General features: G+C 36.1%; 2 protein-coding genes across 3 annotated transcripts in view; both read right to left on the bottom strand.

The window, feature by feature from the left end:
* LOC115430292 (endoplasmic reticulum mannosyl-oligosaccharide 1,2-alpha-mannosidase-like) overlaps nt 1–6,965 on the bottom strand; it is a 54,245-nt gene extending 47,280 nt beyond the window's left edge. Inside the window, exons 1-2 of one of the 2 annotated variants that reach the window (XM_030150233.1) lie at nt 6,711–6,965; nt 2,792–2,931 (exon numbers count right to left, since the gene is read on the bottom strand). In XM_030150233.1, coding sequence (XP_030006093.1) covers nt 2,792–2,893 — 102 coding nt within the window. In that variant the 5' untranslated portion in view covers nt 2,894–2,931; nt 6,711–6,965. Of the gene's footprint in view, nt 1–2,791; nt 2,932–6,656 lie in introns of both variants that reach the window. The other variant, XM_030150234.1, reaches the window with a different exon arrangement.
* A 4,140-nt stretch (nt 6,966–11,105) lies between these two features.
* The window catches only part of LOC115429144 (collagen alpha-1(I) chain-like), a 112,138-nt gene continuing 104,436 nt past the window's right edge, over nt 11,106–18,807 (bottom strand). The window contains exons 57-61 of the mRNA XM_030148391.1: nt 18,724–18,807; nt 17,864–17,973; nt 16,435–16,515; nt 13,553–13,735; nt 11,106–12,237 (exon numbers count right to left, since the gene is read on the bottom strand). The exon at nt 18,724–18,807 is cut by the window's right edge and continues 82 nt beyond it. Coding sequence (XP_030004251.1) covers nt 12,088–12,237; nt 13,553–13,735; nt 16,435–16,515; nt 17,864–17,973; nt 18,724–18,807 — 608 coding nt within the window. The 3' untranslated portion in view covers nt 11,106–12,087. The remainder of the gene's footprint in view (nt 12,238–13,552; nt 13,736–16,434; nt 16,516–17,863; nt 17,974–18,723) is intronic.

Raw genomic sequence — 18,807 nt, forward strand, 5'->3', positions numbered from 1 at the left:
TGAGCAGAAACGACAGGTAAATATGAGCTGTGGAGTGATATGAAACATAAGACACCTGTAAAACCAGAACGTCTGAACAAAGGCAGGACGACAGGGAAAGTAAAGCAAACATGATTAAAATGAATGCAAACGGAGACACAACAGAGACGAGCAGAACCTGTTTTATCTGCATGTGCTGATCAGAGGCATTAATGTAGTCACAGGATGCTTTTATCTGCAGCATCTTAAGGTTCAGATGGCTGCTCGACAAAAGGAGGAGGAGGAGAGGAGCGAGGGAAACCCACAAACCGATTTGTCAAGAGAACAGATACGATTTATAAAGACTGATATGGTCTGTCACAGTGAAGTCGTAAGAAACGTCAACACTCAGAGCTTTAGTTAAACTGACAATCGGAGCTTTGATCATAGAACCAAGACACGTTTAAGAAATTAATCCACAGTCACAGAGTCCTGGTGTCGACACAAACCCTCAGAACACCTCAGATGAATAAAGTTTGGGAGAAGACGCTCATTAGTGCTCATAGTTTTAGCTTAGAACTGTTTAATTCCTTATCATAACCACATAATTTTAAACAACACAATATTTTTGCACACTTATTTACGTATTTTTATTTGATTATCACATTGATAATATACTGTCTAGTACACATCATGCAAATTGCAGTTTTAATTGTGTCTTAATAGAGTGTTTTAATATATATTTGATGGGTGTGCGTGTGTGTGTATTTATCTATTTATTGTTGTATTGATCATATCTTTCCTGCTACATTTTATTATACTTGAATGGAGAAATTGTAACACACAGCCATTTCCCTCTGAGATTAACAAAGTTTTCTGATTCTGATTTTATTGGACTATTTTATCAGTAAACAGTATTTCAGTGTTATTTCTTTACAGTGTTCTGTGTTGTAACAAAATAGTTCCAATATCCCTGTATATCAGCGTCATGTTCCATCAAGAATCAACTCCCAGTTGAATGTGTGAGGTTGTCAGGTTCTGTTCAATGTTAGAGTCCTGTGGTCTGGATGCAGATCAATCTAATAGAAGTGGGTGGTACTTTCACTGGAGGAGAACTGAACTCATTCAATCAAAGTCCATATATGACTTCTACCAGTGATCAATAGGAACTATACTGACATCTGTAACCATTTACATGTTATAAACCATCAAAATATGGACCATTAGAAGTAAAAGCAATTTTGTAATATTTGAAAAATTGGTCAAAAATAAAAGATCAAAATTTCTCAAAACTGTGAACAAAAGTTATAGACATCGTCTCAAAGAAGCTACATAAAAAAATTGAATAGACTCCGACCAGTACTTTTGGAGAAGAAAACTATTGAAATCTCGACATTAGTGACTGTGAGTTTGACCCTTCAAAGTCACTCAAGGTCAAAGGTCATGGACCCAAATGAAAGTCCATATATGGCTTCCTATCAGTGATCAATAGGAACTATATTGATATCTGGAACCATTTACATGTTATAAACCATCAAAATATGGACCATTAGAAGTAAAGGCAAATGTATTTGTAATATTTCGAAAATTTCTCAAAAATTCAAAAATCAAAATTTCTCTAAACTCAGAGAAAACTTTGTAGACATTATCACAAGGAAGCTACAAATAAAATTTGAAATTAATCTGACCAGTAGTTTCATCAGAGAAGACGTTTGAAGAAATTGCGAACAAAAACGACAGTATTAGTGAGAATGTTAACAGACTCATCGTAAGAGTCTGTATCAGTAGTTCTCAAACTTTTTTGAACAAACGCCCCTTTAGATCATCATGACCCTCCTCCTACCTCCCCGAACAAAATTTTGCGACGGGATGGGAGTGGGGGAGTGGGTCTGACAGACCTTATATATGTAGCATACGTATATACATAACATGACGGGGACACACACGGAAATTCGCCATTGACATAACATGCTACTTCATACTGATACTTATACAGACTAACGCCCTCCCACTTCAGACTCAGCACCCCCTAACAGGGTCCCAATGCCCCTTGGGGGGGCTGCACGGCCCCCATTGAGAAACACTGGTCTATATAGTGTTTTTTGTTTTAAGGAAAATGTGACATACTTTAAGATGTGGGAGACTTTCGTGACCAATTTTTCATCAAATCTGTAAAACCTCAGTCATATCCTAAGTATCACGAAGTAAGTCTTTCTGTGATTGCTCACCTGAATCTCTTGCATTACGGTGAACAATCTCAAAGTGCCATCCACTACAGACAAACCGTGTGTTTACAAACCGACCCAGAAGGTAACTCGGGCATCTTCAGAATTTGTCGCGACATGCATTGTGGGAAACAGAGGTTCGCGCAGCCACCTGACAGCAGCAGCGGAACCATATGGCATTATATGGATGAAACAAACACACGGAAATGTCTGAAACGCGGAAACAGCTGGAGGAATATGCATAGAGGGAAGGGAGCTCCTGCCGTTTCCGATCGTGTCTGTTCCTGCTGCCGCTGTCAGGTGGCTGTGCGAGCCTTTGCTTCCCACAATGCACGTCACAACAAAATTCCGAAGATGCCCGAGTGACCTCCCGGCTCGGTTTGTAAACACATGGACTGTTCATGGTGGATGGCACTTCGAAATTGTTCACTGTAATGCAAGAGATTCAGGTGAGTAATCACAGAAAGACTTACAGATTCATGATACTTAGGTTTCACAGATTTGATGAAAAATTGATCACAAAAGTGTCCCGCACCTTGAAGGTCCAACCCTTTACTAAGTGTTTCTCTGAGTGGATCCTCAGAGTACACTCAGTGTGTTTGACTCACCCTCCAGCAGGACTGACGCCGGTGTTTTCCATTGTTGTAGGTGTGACTGTGTGGATCGCTGAGCGTCAGAGAGATGAAGTCCTTTCTGGAAGGCGGGTACATCCTCTGATCATGGACGGACGTAGGTCATAGACGCTGACCTTCAAAGACAAAAACAAAACAAAACAAAAAAAACCAATCAGTAATACTTCTTCATATACAGTAAGCTACGAAGCTATGATAAAAAATTTAACGATCAGATCTGAATACAAAGTCACTGAAGAGTCAACAAAAGTATTTTTAACATTAAATAGCATTAACTTGTTGAATATCAGGACTTCTATTTTAATACCATCACAATAATCAAATTTACATATTGTCAAATGCTATAATAGTCATACAGATAAACAGCCACCTCCTTATTTTATGGCCTTCAATATTTTCAATATTTCAATATTAAAAGAACAATTAATCCTTTAGCCAAAAAATACTCAATTTTGATAAAGGTTTCCAAAAGATGTATCTTGGAAGTGTTTAGAGATAAAGTCATACTGTAAATGACAGAAATATTGGGTATGACCCAAAGCTTATGATGGGAGTAAACAAACTCATCTAAATTGTATATTGTGATGTCACAGGGTGGAATCCATGTTGGATTGCGTAACTTTTAGTAAAATTGAGCTTTGAACATATTTACATTGAAGTTTTCTTTGTGTGTTTGTTTTTTGTCATCTTATCCTTAAAATAAATGAACTTAAACATTAGTAGAAAGTAAAATGCAGTAAGTTTTAGTATCTTTTTATCCTAACAGCAGAGTAGACAAATCTGTCCTTATCTATCCAAACTAAAACTAAATCAACTTTACTTCCTTACTAAACCAGCTCAGGACCATGCCTTTAAACTGGATTTTCTTCTTTACTGTGAATAGAAACTAGGGCTGGGCAAGGTTTTTTCTTTCCTTGAGTTTTTCCTGGTTTTGCTTTCAAGAAAAAACGATTTATGAAAATGAAAAATTATGAATGTGAACTGAAGTAAGGAAAATGAGGATACAGTATTGATTGGACTTGGTAGAGGAGTGAATAAAGACAGTAAATTATCATCAGAAAGGGGAAATTAAGGTGTGCCCAAAACCATCATAAACCATATAAATCATCTGGAACCAGTTGGAAAAAATACAGCAGTTCACATTAATTTATTTGTTATATCTTTGTAGAAGAACCTCAAGAGGATAAAAATAATAAATCAATTCCATAACCTTATTTATAATCAAATATTATTGCATCAGAAAGGAGATCACTTTGATCTAAAGAACTGATATCATGGTTTTTTAATTATTACTCTTACCCATTTTACTGCAGAAACACATAGAGCAAACACCAGTAACAACATAATTTAGTAGTAAATGTATACACTGGAGTTTCTAATATGCATTATGACACAAGTTTGTTGAATAAAGCTTAGATCTAATGGTCTGATCTGAGGCTGTTGTACAAAGCGTTCCAGCTGACGTCTATTTTAAGCTGATTTACTTGGAATTTTAAAGAAATTAAAACTTGTTTCAAACTAAAAAAATAAATAAAAAAGCTGGCTCATTGTGGCCCCACTTCAAACCTCTGAGCTCATTTCACTCCTGCAGAAACTGATTATTTTCAGGAGGATTTTCTGCAATTACAACAAGAGCTGCACAATTAAAATGAATCACAATTACGGTGTCAGACTGTACAGTTGTATAAACATAAAAGGCTGCATCGAAAACATGTGATATATTATACTCAGTGACAGCGCAAAGAGCAGCTGTAAAACACTGCAGGAAAAATTAAAGTGAATCCATTTACATTTTTATTGTTTTGGAGTTTTTCTACTTTATTTACACAAAAGGTTTTATGTTTTAGTGGGAAAAAAATACACATTCTAAAAAATAATCACTAATCTATGCATTTCTTGTTTAATGTACACTATATGGACAAAAGTATGTGGACACGGTGAATCCAGATGTTTCTTTTCTAACAGGGGTCTGGGATACAAAACAGTGTCGGAATATAGTTTTATATTGGGATAAATATCACTGCATTGGTTAGTTTGGTTTAAATTGCCATCCTTGCCTCCAAAACACCTAAGAGATGTTCTTTTCTTAATTTCTCTCATTGTTGATTTTTTTTTTTTTTTAAATCCATGACTATGATTTTAAATGCTCTACCTCTCAATTTCTAAAATATTTTTCATGCTCTGACAGTAAATAATAATTTTCTACCACAATTAACATTTACTTTCTTCACATCTCACGGAGGAGGAAAAAATCTCCCATTAAACTTTTTGATGCTATAAACTATATGGACAAAAGTATGTGGACAGATCATGTCTACAGCTGTAAGATGTCTGGTTTATGATGATTTGAGATAAAAACATCAATAGAAGTCATATACTATATGGACAAAAGTATGTGGACATTTTGAAATGAAGTGTTCCTTTTCTAACAGGGGTCTGGGACACAAAACCATAATGACAAATGTCAGAATATAGTTTTATTTTAGGATAAATATTGATTATTAAAATGTATGCTTCTATGTCAAATCATCATAAACAGGACAGCTGTAGACATGATGTGTCCCAATATTTATGTTAATATAGTTTATAAACATCAATATTTCCTTAAAGTTTAATGGGAGACTTTTCTTCCAAAGTGAGATCTCAAGAAAGTAGATGGTTAGTTGTGAACATGGAAAATATTTTAGAAATTTAGAGGTAGAATGTGTAAAAATCATAGCCATGGATAAAAAAAACAAAATCAATTCATCAGCATTTACAAAACTCTTCTATTTTAATAAATATAACTCACATTTTCCTCTGCCAGCAGCAACCCAATAAAACCAGCTTCTCAACCCATTTTGAGTCCAGACCCTAAGTGATGTTTGCTTCATTTCAGCTTTAAAAAACACTTGTTTTGTGAGAGTTATCCTTCTTGTGCTGAATTCTACTCCCTGCCGAAAACAGCTCCCCCTTCCTAAATCAGCAATGAATAGGACAAAGTGCACCAAATTCATCCTGTCACACCAGAATAGCTCCAAATGTGAACTGCTAGTCATTTCACTCCTGTAGCTTCACAAGCTTATTGTAATGGGGGATGCAGTTTTCAGTAATATCTGGTGCCGAGTTCTGCTCCTTGCCGAAAACTGCATCTCCAGCCAAGGGTGATGTAGTTTTCGGCAGTATCTGCTTTTATTGTTATGTATTTTGTGTGTTGTGTATCTAAGATTTAACTTTAGAAAGTTTTATATATCTTACAGTTTGCACATTCTTTAATATTAACCAGATAAAAAAACATAACTGCAATATCTTACAATATTATTCATTACTTAATTGCTACACAGCTATGAAGGTGTTAGGAATAATTGAATAATTCACAATTAATTTGATACCCTACAGTCAGAAAGGAGAAAGAGTTGTGACAGGGTGAATTTGGTGCACATTGTCCTCTCCATGGCTGATTTAGGAAGGGGGAGCAGTTTTCGGCAGGGAGTAGAATTCGGCGCAACAATCTTAACATCATAACCTTAGGACGTTATGGTCATTCTACAACAACATACAATCCTAAGATTTCTTCTATTTCAACAAGATTTCAGCACAGACTTGAGAAAAAACAAACTTCAATGCAAAAACCTGAACTATAACTTAAATATGACAGATCCTATTCATTCATTCAGACTCCTCTTGTGGTGCAGGTTCACTGTTTTTAACACATCACTGTTAATGACAGTGTAGCGGATGTTTAGGCTGATTAGCCACGTCAGTAGGTCGGTTTCTGCTACTGCCGTCCACATGTCATTAACATACGGATCAAATACACCTGGGAATGTTCTAAAGCAGCCAGCTAAGCCTATCCACCTGCCTGTTTTCTTCTCCTCCTCTTCCTCCTTCTCCTCCTCTTCCTCCTCCTCCTCACCTTTGAGCCTCAGCCCCCGGTTCCTCCGATGCTAACAGCTGTAAGCTAGCAGCCGAAGACCAGCGCGGTGCTGCGGCTGTGTTTCCTGGGGGGACGGCGGGTCCTTCAGGGGCTCCGGAGGGTTAAACATGTAACGGAGAGGTGGGACAGACAGTCACCGGCGATGACAAACGGATTAAAGAGCGGAAAACATGTCTAAAGTGGTAGAATGGACGAGCACAAACAGACGAGGGGCAGTGACAGCTCGCGACTGGAGTGGACTGACGGTCATGTGACCAAGCGCGTGACCGACGGCTGCGCGTTAACCCTTAACAGGCCTCCATCATCAAAACATGGATTTACTTTTATATTTATTTACTTACTTATTTACTGACTCACTTAAAGTCAGTATTTATTTATTTATTCTCTACTTTTTTTCTTCTTGTCCTCCTTTTACTCCATGTTCCACATACAGTACATGTGTAAAAGTTCTAGTCTTTATTTATTTATTTATTTATTTATTTATTTATTTATTCTCTTTACCTTTTTCTTCTTGTCCTCCTTTTACTCCATGTTCCACATACAGTATATGTGTAAAAGTTCTACTCCTAGTAAAGTTCTAATGTCCACACATACATATTTATCAGTCTCTGTATTAAGATCCAATCGGATATATGTGAAGTATGTACAGCAGGGAAAACAAACGTTTGAGGGTAAAAACAGCTTCTATAAACCAAAGTGGTCGTATTTAGTGTGACCTCCTTTTGCACTTAGCATGTCTTTAACAATTTTGTTCGGACAAAATGAGATTTATGATATTACTTTACTAATGTTTTGTACCAGTAACAAATTGAAAAAAAAACAAAAAACAAAATGAGCCACAAATTTAAATAAATAAATAAATAAATAAAATAAAATCAGCATGAAGCAAAAATTAATAGAAAAAGTAAACAAAATTAACTAATAAACAAAATGAGCAAAATAACCAATAAAATTCTGGAGAAAATAAAACAAAATAATCAATAAACTGAACAGAAATTAACAAAATAATTAACTGAACAAAATATTCAACAAAATGAATAAAATTATCAACAGAATGATCAAAAATAATCAACAAATTCAAGAAAAATAAACAAAGTAAGATGCAAAATGAATAAAAATGAGCAAAATAATCAATAATCGAACAAATTAATCAACAAAATGAAAACAAACATACAAAATAATCAGGTTTCATTCAGCAGCTTCTATAACCCAAAGTGGTCCTATTTAGTGTGACCTCCCTTTGACCATAACGTCTTTAACCCAATATGAGATTTATGGCATTAATTTACAGATATTTTATCCCAGGTTTCATTCAACACGTTCAGATTTACTGTGGACAAAACTAACAAACAAAACGTATCGACTAGAGAGAAAAAAAATAACAACCAACCATGTCGAATAATGTTTGGGATATGTATATTTTTTATTTTATTCTGTGACAAAACTCTTGTCTCGATGGTTCACACAAGACAGATGTCCAGCATGTCATTTCATTTGGTTTTTCTAAAAGTGATCGTCTGTACAAAACAAGTGTGGATGATCAGTCTCAGCCAGCTAAGGCAATCACATGGACGATGATCGGACAAATCTAAATACCAGACGAGAACATGAATATGAAACACAGGCTACGACTGAAGCACCAACATGTCGGTAGCCTCATAGCATTTTTAGCTAACCCATACACTAAATGGACAAAAGTATGTGGACACATTGAATTCAGGTGTTTCTTTTCTAACAGGGGTCTGGGATACAAAACAATAATGGCTAATGTTAGAATATAGTTTTATATTGGGATAAATATCATTGCATTGGTTAGTTGTTTTTTTTATTTATAATTATTATATTTGCTTCTAAATGCCTCAGAAATGATTTTTACTTAATTTCTCTCAACTGCGTTTTTTTTTTTTTTATATATCCATGACTATGATTTTAAATGTTCTACCTCTAAATTTCTCAAATATTTCTCATGCTCCGACTGTAAATAATAATTTTCTACCACAACTAACCATCTATTTTCCTCACATCTCACTGAGGAAGAAAAATCTTCCATTAAACTTAAAAGGAAACATTGACGTTTATAAACTATATGGACATAAATACTGGGACAAATCATGTCTACAGCTGTAAGATGTCCTGTTCATGATGATTTGAGATAAAAACATCAAAATTTCCTTCAAGTTTAATGGGAGATTTTTCTTAAGTGAGAAAGTAGAGGGTTAGTTGTGGTAGAAAATTAGTATTTACAGTCAGAGCATGAAAAATATTTTAGAAATGTAGAGGTAGAACATTTAAAATCATAGTCATGGATTAAAAAGTAACTGATTTTGAGAGAAATTAAGTAAAATCATTTATAAACATCTTGGTAACACATATAATTTACAGTTAGAGCATAAAAAAGATCCAAAATTTAGAGGTAGGACATATAAAATCCTAGTCATGGATTAAAAAAAAAAAAAAAGCAATCAGCATTGACAGAAATTAAGTCAAAACCATCTCTGAGGCATTTTAGAAGCAAAGATAACAATTTAAACCAAACTAACCAATGCAATGATATTTATCCCATAATATAAAACTATATTCTGACATTAGTCATTATTGTTTTGTATCCCAGACCCCTGTTAGAAAAGAAACACCTGAATTCAAAGTGTCCACATACTTTTGTCCATATAGTGTATGACTTCTGCTATGAGGCTAACGGTGTTCCCCCTTTGTTTTGTTGGTTTGGTTCGTTCTCCACAAAATAAGAGGAACGCTTTGTGTGTTTTGTTGCAGTTTTGGCTGAACGGTCAGACTGTTGTTCCTCTCACTGGGTCCGTGGTCGATGCAGATACTCATCGCTGACACAAACACCAAATCCAGATTCTGCTGAGAAGCTCCGAGGTTTGCATCAGAAGCACAAACTCATACAGACACCCATTAATCAGCATTAAACGGCTGTAGAATAAGCCTTTTCAACCAGAGGCAGAAGAGTTCAACTACAGAAGATCTAGTTTATGTCATGAGAAAACTCCATGGAACAACTTCACAGGAACTTTGAAAAGAAAAATCCATTATTTATTCATTTATCGGCAATGAATATTTACCCATAAAGACCCAGGGCTACTTTTGTGGCAGTTCCAAAATAGTTTTCCCTCTATACTAGACTTTTCTTAAGTGATTTATCAGTATTTATTATATTATTATCCTCTGTATTGGTTTTTTTCAGTGAAAATCAGGTATTTTCCTATATCTAATTCACCGATCATGCAGATGTTCATAAAAGCTCAGATTAAAGTTGAGGGATATTGTATCAGAAACAGAGAAAACTGAAGAAAAAGTGACTTTTTTCAGCAAAATATACCATTAACAGCAAATAAACCCAGTGTGTCCATCCACTGTCATTGACCCAACTCCATGGGTTTTACTGGTGAATCAGTGTTGTAGAAGATGACGGTGTTTCCACGGTAACTACGGAGCCTCTGAACGTCCAAATATGGTCATATCTGATGATCATGAAAAGATGAAGAACTGTATTTTATACCAATTATTTACATGGATTAATAGGATTAGTGGATCAACAGGAATTAAACAGTTTAGATCAGTAGATGTTTGGGTCTTTATGGGTTAAGGATATTTCTCGTTAGCCTCATAGTAATAATTGCCTAAGTCATACACTATATGGACAAAAGTATGTGGACATATTGAATTCAGGTGTTTCTTTGCTAACAGGGGTCTGGGATACAAAACAATGTCAGAATATAGTTTCATATTATGGGATAAATATCATTATATTGGTTATATGTTTATAAAGTATATGGACAAAAGTATTGGGACACATCATGTCTACAGCTGTAAGATGTCCTGTTCATGATGATTTGAGATAAAAACATCAATATTTCCTTAAAGTTTAATGGGATATTTTTCTTCCTCAGTGAGATGTGAAGAAAGTAGATGGTTAGTTGTGGTAGAAAATTATTATTTACAGTCAGAGCATGAAAGATATTAGAGAAATTTAAAGGCAAAACATTTGAGGCATTTTGGAAACAAAGATAACAATTTAAACCAAACTAACCAATTTCAGTTTCACTTAAAAAATGATTTCCATTGCAAAGGACATTCCATTAAAAAAATTACCAAAAATAGCTTTAAAAATGTATCTGAAAAAATGTTGCATTATGCAGTTTCCAACCTAGACAATTTGTTTAGTGTAAAAAAGCTAAAACTTTAACTTTCCTGGGTCTCAGGAGGATATAGTTTATAAACATTTCCTTAAAGTTTAATGGCAAATTTTTCTTCCTCAGTGAGATGTGATGAAAGTAGATGGATAGTTGTGGTAGAAAATTATTATTTACAGTCAGAGCATGAAAAATATTTGAGAAATTTAGAGAAGGAACATTTAAAATCATAGTCATGGATAAAAAATAAAAACAAAATCAATGTTTAGAGAAATTAAGTCAAAACACTCTCTGAGGCATTTTGGAAACAAAGATAACAATTTAAACCAAACTAACAAATACAATGATATGTATCCCATGATATAAAACTATATTCTGACATTTATCATCATTGTTTTGTATCCCAGACCCCTATTAGAAAAGAAACACCTGAATTCAACGTGTCCACACACTTTTGTCCACATAGTGTATGACTTATGCTATGAGGCTATTGTTCCGTTTCTCCTTTCATACCAAACTACAACCCTGTGGAAACAGCAGCTTCAGCGCCCACGTGTATAAAATAATAATAATAATAATAATATCATACCTGAGATGTGAAAAACATACATATAAGAACATGTGAAAGATAGGAAGGTTTGGTGTCGTCATAGCAACAACCGGCATCAAGTGTATTCAAGGGATTATGTTTCCTGTTAATGTCTGAGATGAAATAAAGGTGGGGTTTTCAGATAAACCATCACTAGCACCTTGACAGAAGTGTGTGTTGACGTACAGTACTGGTCCTCCCCGGCCCCGTCACTTCCACCAGGGGGGGCCACAGTTGCCGTGTCCCCGAAAAGAACACATTGTTTCGAGGTCAGAAGGACTTTTATATACACAACAGGGAGGCCGGGAAGGCAAAACAGAACCAAAAAGATATAAAAGACACAGTAAATAAAAGCTAAACAAAACATACAGTTTAAATTATTCAATACAAGGAAGTGAAAGTCTCTGTAAACAAAACGGACGTCTCCACGGAGAAACTCCAGCTCTCGTCGACTCTTTAATTCGTACGGAGTCACTCAGATTGAGATGAAATCCAACATCCACCCAACAGGAGGGAGGAGCAGCGCCCTCCTCTGATGGGGGTGGGGGTTCCATGTGTCCTGGGGCTGTCCAGGTCTTTTTTATGTGGGTCCTTCTGGGGGTCTCAGGTGGGTCTAGCTGAAACACACCGGTCCCACTGTGAAGCCCAAACGGTGGGTGGCGTTCCCCCCTCCCATCAGCGCCACGTCTCTCAGAGGAAGCAGGTGAAGGTCCTCAAACTCAAACACCGACTCCCGCTGCTCAGACTCCGCCTCCTCTGCGGTCTGACGCAAAAACACAGGACGAGACCAACGATCAGTCGCCAACAATTCAAATAGAAGAAATTCTATTCTATTCTATTCTATTCTATTCTATTCTATTCTATTCTATTCTATTCTATTCTATTCCATATTTAATTTATCAGTCATGTAGATGTTCATAAAAGCTCAGATTAAATCCAAGGTCATTATGTTAAAATGGAGAAAATTGGGGAAATTTTTAACTTTTTCAGTAAAAATATTATTAACTAAACATAAAATCAAAAGTCTCCATCCACTGTCTATCTATCTTTGTTCACTTTGTGGCTTATTTTGTTGCTGTTACTTATTATTTTTGCAATTTTTAAAATTCACTTTGTTTATTTTATTGATTACTTTGGCTGTTTTTAATTTTCTTTCTTATTTCTTCCATGTTATTTATTATTTTGTAAATTTTCTTATTTGCATTTTAATTAATTAATTTATTATTTTGCTTGTTTTTATTTATTTTAACCTTTTAAAAAAATTCTTCAATTTTTTCTGTTTGTGGCTTGTTTTGTTCATGTCACTCATTATTTAGTTGATTTATTATTAATTTTTGTTCAGTTTGTTGCTTATTTTGTTCTCGTTTACTTCATTTAAGTAATTTTTTTGATTATTTTATCACGTTATTTATTAATTGAAAGGTTTTTTTTAATATGATTTTGTTCATTTTTTATATATATACCTATATAAATATATATATATATAAACATATATATATATATATATATATATATATATATAAACATATACATATACATATATATATATATATATATATATATAAAACCAAGTGTATAGATAAACCATCCACTGTCATTGATCCAACTCCATGGGTTTTACTGGTGAATCAATGTTGTAGAAGATGACAGTGTTTCCACGGTAACTACGGAGCCTCTGAATGTCCAAATGGGTCGTATCTGATGACCATGAAAAGATGAAGAACTGTATTTTACACCAATTATTTACATGGACTGATAGGATTAGTGGATCAACAGGTATTAAACAGTTTAGATCAGTAGATGGTTTTGGTCGCTGTTCAGTTTGATTCTTGGCCTTTTCTTTAATTTTTACAGTCAGGTCCATAAGTATTTGGACACTGACACATGTTTTATAACTGATCTTCTGTAAATCACTACAGTGGATCTGAAATAAAACACTCATGATGTGATTAAAGTGTGAACTTCCAGCTTTAATTCCAGAAGTTTAACTAAAATACTGCATGAACTGTTTAGGAATTCCAAGCCCTTTAATCCCCTACAGACATGACTTCAGTCGATGTTTTTAACCCTTTACGTACCACACAGTCTGTCACCGCTCCCAGGTAACTTTGCTTCCTGGTGTCGGCCAGGAACTTGACGTCTCTGTGGGCGTGGCCCAGTCGGTGTCCCGGGTGGCAGCTGTAGGTCAGCTTCTGGACGGCGGTCGTACTTTGTAACCTGAGGAAACGCATCTGGACCACAGTGGCTCCTGGGTAGGAAAACTGTTCAGAGCAGAACCAGGGGTCAGCACAGAAACACAATCAGCTGATACAGAAATGAAACGGAGATATTTGGATGGAAAAATACAACATGAATAGTGGGTTCGACTATTTCTGTATGAGCCTTATGTTTAGAATGACGCCTCTTTGTTGTTGGACCATCATGATCTGTCCCAGAGCAGGAAAGACGAAGGCACAACATTAGCGCTACACACATGCAAAAATGTTAAGATTACTGTGGGTATGGCATGTTTTTAACTCTGTAAAAGGAACTACAGTCCTTTATGCTACTCACTGTTGTAACTGCTGTACGGACTTGACTCCTTGATGCAAGAAAAGCCTTTTGATACAAGATTCCAGCGACTCTGTCTTTTGTCTCAGAGAATTTTTCTATTAACTTTGTCCTACAAGCCAGATTCTACATTTCTTTAATTCATATTGACAATATTGGTCTAGTACTTATTTATTTATTTAAAATATTATTTTTTGTAGTATTGATCATTTCTTTCCTGCTACTTTAGTTATACTTGCACTGAACAACTGTAACACCCAACAATTTCCCCTGTGATTCATAAAGTATTCTGATTCTGATAATGTTAAAACTAGAAAACACGCCAAGTGCAAACTTCTGTCTTAAACTGTTCCAGGTCAAATGTCTTGACATGATAAATATGTCGAATTAGGATTATATCAGATGAGTTTTGACTCAGATATGGTTTTTCTATATAATCCCATGTTAATGAATGTTAATTCTCAGAGTTTTTCCTAACCTGGATCTTTAATTATAGAAATTCAATCATCTATTCACATTGTCATCAAGAATTACCAAACAAAACCAAGATTTGTGAAAGAAAGAAATGCTGGTACAAACAATTACGTTGACAAAAGTAAAGACAAACCTGTGTCCACTTTCCTTACATCATTACCTGGACAACATATTGTTTTCCATTCACCCTTGAGTTCAAGTGAATGTTTGTGCTAAATAAGGAAAACAAAGCCCTCAAGGCTGAGGACGTGTATGAGGTCACAGTGACCTTGACCTTTGACCTCTAACATATTTTCAGTTCACCCTTGAGCCCAAACGAACACTTTTTCCAACTGTGAACCGCAATGGGATGGACCTTCTACTACAGAACAGTTTTGCCGTGATTCCACTTCGTGGTACCGGCTCGACTCGACTCGGCCTTTTTGCGTTTCCATTACGAAAAAGGGCCTGGAATCTGGTACCCGGTACTAGTTTTTTGGCATCGCCTCCACCAAGGTTCCAAGACTGGAGACCAGATACTAAAATGTGATGTGTACGCACTGCAGACCACCGATTGGTCAGAGTCTCGTCTCTGTGACCCGCCGTTTTACAAAAAACAGATGCAGAAGTTGACAGTAAATATAGCGGTAGGTGAATCCACATGATGACAGCCCACAGAACTACACCATGGCCGGTCGAGGAGGTTCAGTCTTAGGTGGCCGAAGTAAAAGTTCAGCATGAGCTTGACAAGACAACACGCATTGAGTGAGTTTATCAGCAACTCTCTGAGCAGACGACACGGAAGTAACGCGCTGCATCGCTATGACGACCAGGTACTGTAAAGTCGGTAGTATCCTGTAATGGAAACAGTCTCCAGGAATAGGACCTGGTACCCGAGTCAAGTTCACCTGAGTTGAGTCGATTCCATGTAGTGCACAGGTGTCAAACATGCGGCCCGGGGGCCAAATCCAGCCCGCCAATGGGTCCAATCTAGTCCACAGGATGAATTTGTGAAATGCAAAAATTACACTGAAGATATTAACAATCAATGGTGTCAAAATCATTTTAATTCAGGTTCCACATACAGACATACAGACCAATTAGATTTCAGGTTGGTCAGACCAGTAAAATATTATCATAATAACCTATAAATAATGACAACCCCAAATTCTCTTTGTTTTTTTGGTGTAAAAAAGTAAAATTACATGAAAATGTTTCCATTACCAAATTATACTTTTACAAAAAATGTGAATAACCTGAACAAATATGAACAAATGGAGATGTCTTAAGAAAAGTAAATGCAATTTTACCAATATTCTGCCTGTTACTAAATGCTTTGATTGTAATGCTGTGATTGTAATGCACATGTGTAAATGATAAACTGATAAACCGAGGTAGAATATTGTTAAAATTGCACTTGTTTTTCTTAAGACAATTCAAGTTGTTCATGTTATTCAGATTTTTAAGGAAACTTTGTGGATGTAAACCTGATCATAAATGTAATTTTACTTTTTTCACTGTTATTATTTTACTGGTCCGGCCCACTGGAGATCAAATTGGGCTGAATGTGGAACTGAACTAAAATGAGTTTGACACCCCTGATGTAGTGGTAGGTGTGTGGACCTTCTCCAAACCAATAATCATTCACAGGTTTTTCACATTTTGCCCTAAACAGGATCTAGTATTTTCCATTTTTGGTTCCATAGTTTAGACGTGGTGTTTGGCAGCTGCAGAAACCCCACCAGTCCTCACTCAGAGTTCGTCATCGTCTCTTTCAGGTTTGGACGCTACTGAACATGACACCTATGCTTAAACTGGTCCACACTGATGTCAGGGAGTCTGGAGGGGGAGGGGTCCACTGTAGTACATGTGCTCCACACTAAACCCCCACTCCCACTGAGATGCATGACGCTGCTCGAGGTGATGCACTGTTCTATATTGAGGTGTGTTTACTGACCTGAAAACCCTCCTTCAGTCGGCTGAGCCACTGGAAAGACCCTTCCTCTGAAAACTCTTCCATCCAGGCTTTTATGGGCAACTGTAGAGAGACACACACACCTGAATACTGTTCTCAATGTTTTCTAATAGACTGTTTCTGATGCATGTGTGTATATATATACTATATATATGTATATATATGTACACATATACACGCACACACACACTTGGCTCGGAGAAACTGTAACACAGTCTCCTCTGGGATTAATAAAATATTCTGTTTCCAAGTCCTGGTTAATAAATGGACTGAAATAATCATATTTAACCCTCGGTGTCCCGCCCACAGATGTCCTTCCTAACCAATGACAGTGCATAATCTGTGCAGTGCTGTAGTAATGTCAACATTCTTTTCATTCAGTTCATATTCAACTTTTTCCCATTTATTTCTATTTCATCAACTCTAGCCATAAACAAAAATACCAAATACTCAACAGCTGTCATAGTTTTAACCCTTTAAATGCCATATTTGTAATGTAAAGAAACCACATTTTTTTATGCAAAAAACGTTTGTTTTTATGTGTTTTTTTTTCCCAACATCCTACATAAAAATTCGATTAGTTTTTTTTGTTTGTTTGTTTGTTTGTTTGTTTTTCTGCAGACTGGCATATGTCAATGATTAACAGTAATGCTGCTTAATATGTATTATTATGCTTTTTTGTTCTAGGTCAAATGTTAAATGCTAAAATGTGTCAGTGTGCATTTTGTACTCACTTGGTAGAAGGGTGTTAGTGTAGGAATTTAACATTGTTTATATTGCGCTGATTTTAAGTGGATGGGTCAGAGTTTTAAAAATCATGCAAAAATGAACAACTTTTGAACTCTGACCTAGAACAAATCGTGAAAAATAATATGACGTTTTATAAAATGAAGTGCAAAGTGTGCATAATATGCTCATTGTGCAAATTTTAGATCTTCCATCCAAAATTATTTTTGGATTTCTGCATATTCTTGTGTTGTCTTTAAAAAGATCTGTTTGATTTCTTTAAAAAAAAAAACCAATGCATTTATTTATTTAATAGGTTCTGTGTAAAATCATAAATCTTATTAGCATCAAAATAATAATAATAATAATAATAATAATAATAATAATTTAAAAAAGCAGAAACAGTTGAAACATGGGTGCTGACTAGTGGTAGGAATAATGTCCTAAAGGTAACACTGAGTCAAAAGTTCAACTTCAGTTGAGTTTTCAGAGTTCAAGTTCATTTTTCCATCTTTTTTAGGTGTTTTTGGTTCTGGTTCAAATGTAAAACGTCTCTGCAGAAGTGTGTGTGACAGTGCGCCTCACTGACATTCAGCCTGTATAACCCACTACATGGACTTGGAGGGCACCGCATTGATCTGGAGCAGTCACTTCCTGCAGCCTTTCTGTGCTGGGGTCTTTGTACCTGAGTGTCTCCAGGATGAAGGCAGGTCTGTTGTAAAGTGTCCGTGAAGCTGCAGTACGCCAGCAGAGCGTCGGCCGGGCTGCCCTGGTTGGGGTCGATGTAATACATTCCTGCAGAGAAAAGTTAGCGAGAGCTGAATGACATCTGCCAGGATGAAAGTGTCCTGCTCCACACAGAGGAGGAGGCCTTTCCCCTGGACCACAGAAAGACACGGCAGTGGAAAAAGGCCTTCAATGGTGCACAGTAAAACATACTGACAGGATATTCACACTGTGGCCTGAGGGGTGTTCGAGTTTACACATGACATGAGCTTCAGTCATATAAAAAGAGCGGAAAGGATCAAAAGTTAGTCAAAGTTAGTGAAAATGGACCAAAACTGGACTTGTACATTTACTTAGACATTTTAAATATGCACATAATATTCACATTTAAAACTAAATTTACAAAAATACTTACAATAGCAGATTTTCTTTTATCTCTTTCTATTCTATGTTTCACCAGAGTACATTTTTTGTTAATGTCTACCCTGCACTTTTGGTAAATACTAGTTACAAACTTGAAAATTGTACAAGAACACCCCTTCATGTCGTACTTTTCACTGGAGAACTGGGAAAAAATGTTGATCCACGAGATGAAAATAACCTTTGACCTTTTCAACATGGCGAAGTGTGCCGAGGGCTTCATTGCGAATAATGACCAATGCTTTTATTAATGTTCTGCTGCTGTTAATGGATGATTTTGCACATTTATAATGTACACAAGTTGTGCAAACCCCCCCCCAGTCTTTGGTGTGTATTCCAGTGTTTGTTTGGTGTGTATTCCACTGTTTGTTTGGTGTGTGTTCCAGTGTTGGGACTGACCGCTGCTGTATTCCGGGTGGCACAGCCACAGCTCCATGCAGGTGGTGGCCGGATGCTCTTTGCTGCCGTCAGGAGGATCGACCA

This window comes from Sphaeramia orbicularis, chromosome 12, assembly GCF_902148855.1.
Source record: "Sphaeramia orbicularis chromosome 12, fSphaOr1.1, whole genome shotgun sequence".
Classification (NCBI taxonomy): domain Eukaryota; kingdom Metazoa; phylum Chordata; class Actinopteri; order Kurtiformes; family Apogonidae; genus Sphaeramia; species Sphaeramia orbicularis.